General features: G+C 70.5%; 1 protein-coding gene across 1 annotated transcript in view; it reads left to right on the top strand.

The window, feature by feature from the left end:
- Window positions 1–2381, top strand: part of ZNF740 (zinc finger protein 740) — a 3268-nt gene extending 887 nt beyond the window's left edge. The window contains exons 2-6 of the mRNA XM_026050249.1: window positions 1–121; window positions 194–280; window positions 1290–1419; window positions 1510–1628; window positions 2260–2381. The exon at window positions 1–121 is cut by the window's left edge and continues 6 nt beyond it. Coding sequence (XP_025906034.1) covers window positions 1–121; window positions 194–280; window positions 1290–1419; window positions 1510–1628; window positions 2260–2349 — 547 coding nt within the window. The 3' untranslated portion in view covers window positions 2350–2381. The remainder of the gene's footprint in view (window positions 122–193; window positions 281–1289; window positions 1420–1509; window positions 1629–2259) is intronic.
- Window positions 2382–5637: the final 3256 nt, after the last annotated feature.

Raw genomic sequence — 5637 nt, forward strand, 5'->3', positions numbered from 1 at the left:
CCTGGCCTGCGAGGGCCTCTCGGGCGTGTGCCTCGTGCCCACCGTGGCCAGCAAGAAGATGATGCCCAAGCAGGGCGCCAAGGGCGAGAGCGGCGAGCGCGGCGGCAGCCCCGAGGTGCTGGTAGGGAGCGCGTGCCGGCGCCGCGGCCCCCCGCGGCCCCCCGGCCGCCCCTGAGCCCCGCTGCTCCCGCAGGGGCTCCGCGCGGACGGCGACAAGCCCCGGGGCCGCAAGGACGAGGAGGCGGCCAAGGCGGCGCAGCCCAAGAAGTCTCTTAAAAAGGCAGGTAATGGGAGCCGCTGCGGGGGGCTGCCGGGGCGGGGGGGCCGCCGCGGGGCCCCCCCCGGGCCAACCCGCGCTCCCCGTGTCCTCGGCAGCGGCGGGAGCGGGCGGCCGGCGCCGAGGGACAGAGCCGCTCGTCGCTGCGCGCGCCGCGCCTCAACAACCAGGTGCGTCCGCACGGAGCGCCCGGAGCGGGAAAGAGCAGGAGGAGAAAGAGGAGGAGAAGGGGCAGCGGGAAGAGGAGAGGGAGCAGGAGCGGGGAACGGGAAAGAGGAGGAGGGGAAGGAGCAGGAGGAGGAAAGGGACCAGGAGGAGAAAGAGAAGGAGCAGGGGGAGAAAGAGGAGGAGAAGGAGGAGAAGGAGCAGGAGGAGAAGGAGCAGGAGGAGGAGAAAGGGGGAGAAGAAGGAGAAGGAATAGGAGGAGAAACAGGAGGGGAAGGAGTAGGAGGAGAAAGAGAAGGAGCAGGAGGAGAAGAAGAACAGGAGGAGAAAGAGGAGGAGAAGGAGCAGGAGAAGGAGGAGAAGGAACAGGAGGAGAAGAAGGAGAAACAGGAGAAGGAGCAGGAGGAGGAGAAGGAGAAGAAGAAGGAATAGGAGGAGAAACAGTAGGAGAGGAAGGAGTAGGAGAAGGAAAAGGAGCAGAAGGAGAAGAAGAAGGAACAGGAGGAGAAAGAGGAGGAGAAGGAGCAGGAGAAGGAGGAGAAGGAACAGAAGAAGGAGAAACAGGAGAAGGAGCAGGAGGAGGAGGAGGAGGAGAAGGAGAAGAAGAAGGAACAGGAGGAGAAACAGTAGGAGAGGAAGGAGTAGGAGAAGGAAAAGGAGCGGGAGCAGGAAGAGAAGGAGCAGGAGGAGGAGGGGGCGGACGGGAGGGAGGATGAAGAGGAGGAGGAGGAAGGGTTTTGGGGGCACGCGGCAGGTTTGGGGGCAGGACCTCGCGCCGGGTGGGCCTGAGCTTGGCGGGGGCCCGGGGGGGCGCGCGGCGGCTGACGGGGCTGCGGCGGCTCCGCAGGTCGTGGTGATCGAGCAGAACGGCTCCTTCCAGCTGCTCAGCGACCAGCAGCGCAACTTCATCTGCGAGCACTGCTTCGGCGCCTTCCGCAGCAGCTACCACCTCAAGAGGCACATCCTCATCCACACCGGTAGGCCGGGGGGCGCGGGGGGCTGCCGCGGGCCCGCGGTGCCCACCGCGGCGCCCACCGCGGCGCCCACCGCGTCCCCGCGCCCCGCAGGCGAGAAGCCCTTCGAGTGCGACGTGTGCGACATGCGCTTCATCCAGAAGTACCACCTGGAGCGCCACAAGCGCGTGCACAGCGGCGAGAAGCCGTACCAGTGCGAGCGCTGCATGCAGGTACCGGCGCCGCGCGCTCCCGCGCCCGCTTCCGTTACCGCTCCCATTTCCGCTCCCAGCCCTGCTCCCATTCCCACTCCCGTTCCCTCTCCCACTCCTGTTCTCGCTCCCATTCCTGCTCCCGTTCCCACTCCCATTCCCACTCCCAGCCCTGCTCCTGCTCCCATTTCCGTTCCCACTCCTGTTCTTGCTCCCATTCCTGCTCCCGTTTCTGCTCCTGTTCCTGTTCCCGCTCCTCGTTCCCATTCCCGCTCCTGTTCCTGCTCCCATCCCCATTCCCGCTCCCACTCCTGTTCTCGCTCCCGTTCCTGCTCCCGTTTCTGCTCCTGTTCCTGTTCCCACTCCAGTTCCCGCTCCCGTTTCCGCTCCTGTTCCCGCTCCCACTCCCCCCCCGTTCCCGCTCCCATTCCTGCTCCCGTTTCTGCTCCTGTTCCCATTCCCGTTCCCATTCCCATTCCCGTGCCCGTTCCTGCTCCCGTTTCTGCTCCTGTTCCTGTTCCTACTCCCGTTCTCACTCCCATTCCCGCTCCCATTCCCGCTCCCGTTTCTGCTCCTGTTCCCGCTCCCATTCCCGTTCCCATTCCCGTGCCCGTTCCCGCTCCCGCTGCCGCTAACGCGCCGTGTCCCGCAGAGCTTCTCGCGGACAGACCGGCTGCTGAGACACAAGCGCATGTGCCAGGGCTGCCAGGGCAAAGGCGCCGACTCGCAGCTGCTGCTCTAGGGCCCGTGGACGGGGCCGCGGCGCCGGCCCCGCTCCCGGACCGTCCCGGCGGCTCCCGGACCATCCCGGCGGCTCCCGGACCGTCCCGATGGATCCCGGACCGTCCCGGCGGCTCCCGGACCGTCCCGGTGGCTCCCGGACCGTCCCGGTGGATCCCGGACCGTCCCGGCGGCTCCCGGACCGTCCCGATGGATCCCGGACCGTCCCGGCGGATCCCGGACCGTCCCGGCGGATCCCGGACCGTCCCAGCGGCTCCCAGCCTGTCGCAACGGCTCCCGGACCGTCCCGACAGCTCCCGGACCGTCCCGGCGGCTCCCGGACCGTCCCGGTGGATCCCGGACCGTCCCGATGGATCCCGGACCGTCCCGGCGGCTCCCGGACCGTCCCGGCGGATCCCGGACCGTCCCGACGGCTCCCGGACCGTCCCGACGTCCCGGTCCCGCCCGCCGGCCGCCGCTCAGGAAGGGCTCCGGGCGCCGGCGGATCCGTCTCCACAGGCCCCGGGGCCCTTCCCGGCGCGGCGCCGGCCGCCGGGTGCTCAGCTGGACAGTTCAGCAGCTGGAACCGCCATTAACTCCTTTTTTCCCCCAAAAAAGCCCCGGGGAGGTTTTGGATGCCGGTGGGGGAGGCAGGGCCTGTCTCGCTGCCGCTCCCGGCGCTCCGGCTCCTCCCTTTGCGTTCCGGGCTGCTTTTTGGGGTTAAATTCCGCCTTTTTGCACCTCTGCCCCCCGTGACGTGAGGGGACAGCGGGCGCCGCCGGGGAGTCGCGGCGGAAGAAGAGCAGGGATGGAGCGGAGGAGACGGGCAGCGCGTTGCCGCAATCCGGCCTTTTTCCGAGCAAACTGGAGCCCCGGGATGAGGCCGGGAGAGAGGCAGGAGAAGCGGCCGGGAAGCGGCTCCGCTCCCTGCGGAGCGGGAGCCCCGAGGGCAGCGTCGGCGCCGCCAGCCGAGCCGGAGAAGCCGTCGGCTCCGTGGCTCCGTGCCCGGCGCTGCTCCCGCCGCCGTCCCGCCCGGATCCCACTGCTCCTCCCGGCTGCTGCCGCCCGCGGCTCCGCGCCGCGTGGAGCCGGCATGCGGGAAGGGAGCGGGAATCGCCTCTGCCGGCGGGGAGCATCCCGGGAAACCTGTGCAGCCGGGAGCAGCCGGAATGCCAGCCAGGGGCTCCGCAGCTCGGCCGTGCGCCGCTTCCCGGCGGGATGTAGGATTCCCGGTGGGACGGAGGATTCCCGGCGGGATGCAGGATTCCCGGCGGGACGGAGGATTCCCGGCGGGATGGAGGATCCGGCTCCATGGCGGGCAGGGAGCGGGGGGCTGAGCCCGCCCGGACCCCCGTCCACCTCCACACCCGCGTCCGACTGTTGCTCCGCCTGACGCCGGCTCAGCTCCCGCTCCCGCTCCCGCTCCGCAGGGAAGCGACAGCCGAGGCCGGGGGACCCGAGCCGGACGGCGCCTCCCGTCCCACCCCCCCCGCTCCCATTTTCCCCCTTTTTCGCCCCATTCCGCGGCATGGGAACACTGCGGGGGCTGTTGCCGCACGGGAGCCAAATCCCGGGCAGGTTTCGGCCGGGGGCAGCCGCAGCCCCTTCCCCTTGTGCCGGGGGGCCGTGAGGAGGAGGAAGGGCCCCCAGCGCCGAGTCCCCCGTTTTAGTTGGTGTCCCTGTTTTTGATATTCTGGGCTGAGGCGGGGGGCGGGGGGGCACTCGAAGCCGTAGTTTTTCTAAGCTGTTCAGCGCGTCCCGTAGCGTCGTGTCCCGTCCTCGTGCCCCGTAGGGTATTTAAATAAACGGCGCCCCTTGGGCTCGGGGTTTTTCCCTTTTCTAACCTCTTTTCCGCTGATTCCCACGGGGACGGACAAAGGCGGGTGACGAGGAGAGGCCGGCGCCGCTGGGGACAGGGGCTGCCCTGGGGGGACACTGACCCCGGTGTCCCCAGGGAGCCACCGCCCGCACCCCCGTGTCCCCACGGGACCCCCGCGTGTCCCCAGGACCTGCACCCCCCGTGTCCCCATGGGACCCCCGCGTGTCCCCAGGACCCGCACCCCCCTGTCCCCACGGGACCCCCGCGTGTCCCCAGGACCCGGACCCCCCTGTCCCCATGGGGCCCCCTCTCGTCCCCAGGGCCCTCGGTGGCAGCGAGGTGACACGAAAGCGCCAGGTCTCTGCTGGCCTTTATTGCACCGCGAGCAGAGGGGCACGGGGAGGGGACGGTGACGGGGGGGGACAGCGACAAGGGGGGGCGCATCCTGCCCATCGGGGGGGCCGCCGTCCCTCAGTGCCGCCCGTCGCGGCGGGTGCCGCTGGTGGCCACCTGGCTCCTGGGCGGTGGGTGCTCCTGGGGGGGGACAGGGCGGCACCCGTGGGTGCTGCGGCCCGGACGCCGGGGCCCTCGGCGCGGGTTTGGGGGGCCGCGCACTCACGTGGCGCCGGCGGGCGCGCAGGGCGGCGCGCAGCAGCAGCAGCAGCAGCAGCCCCGGTGCCACCACGGCGGCCACCGGCGCCGCCGCCAGCGCCGCCACCAGCCCCACGGGCACGGCTGCGGGGCGGGGGGCGGCGTCGGCTCCCACGGGCCCCCACCCTCCGCACCGGGGTGGGGGGTCCCGCGGGCACGGGGAGCGTTGGGGACAGGGTCCCTGGGGTGGGGGACCCCCAGCCATGGGGTCCTTCGGGGCATGGCAGGGGTGTCCCCGGGGTGTGGGGTCTTGGGGGCTCCAGGGATCCCCCCCCCAGGCACGGGGGTCATTGGGATTTGGGTGTTTTGGGGTGCACCCCCCCCCCCAGCACAGGGTCCTTTGGGTGCAGGATAACCCAAGCACGGGGAGTCCTTTGGGTGCAGGGTGAGCCAAGCACGGGGAGTCCTTTGGGTGCAGGGTGACCCAAGCACAGGGAGTCCTTTGGGTGCAGGATAACCCAAGCACAGGGAGTCCTTTGGGTGCAGGTGACCCAAGCACAGGGGCTCCTTTGGGTACAGGGTGAGCCAAGCACAGGGGGTCCTTTGGGTGCAGGGTGACCCAAGCACAGGGGGCCCTTTGGGTGCAGGGTGAGCCAAGCACGGGATCCCTCGCGGCAGGACCGGGGGCCCCTTGAAGCGCAGGGACCCCGAGCAGAGGGTCCTTTGTGGCCACGGGGACCCCAACCCCCCCATCTTGGGGGCATTTTGGGGCACCCCCCAGGCGAGCAGCCCTCGCGGGTCCCCCCGCCCCGTCCCGTCACTCACGGTCCTGGGCCCAGACGCTGAGCGCGAGGCCGCCGCGCTCCACGAGGAAGAGGAGGAGGCGGCCGCGGGCGCCGC

This window comes from Nothoprocta perdicaria, unplaced genomic scaffold, assembly GCF_003342845.1.
Source record: "Nothoprocta perdicaria isolate Ctin4 unplaced genomic scaffold, notPer1 scaffold_666, whole genome shotgun sequence".
NCBI classification, from domain to species: Eukaryota; Metazoa; Chordata; class Aves; order Tinamiformes; family Tinamidae; genus Nothoprocta; species Nothoprocta perdicaria.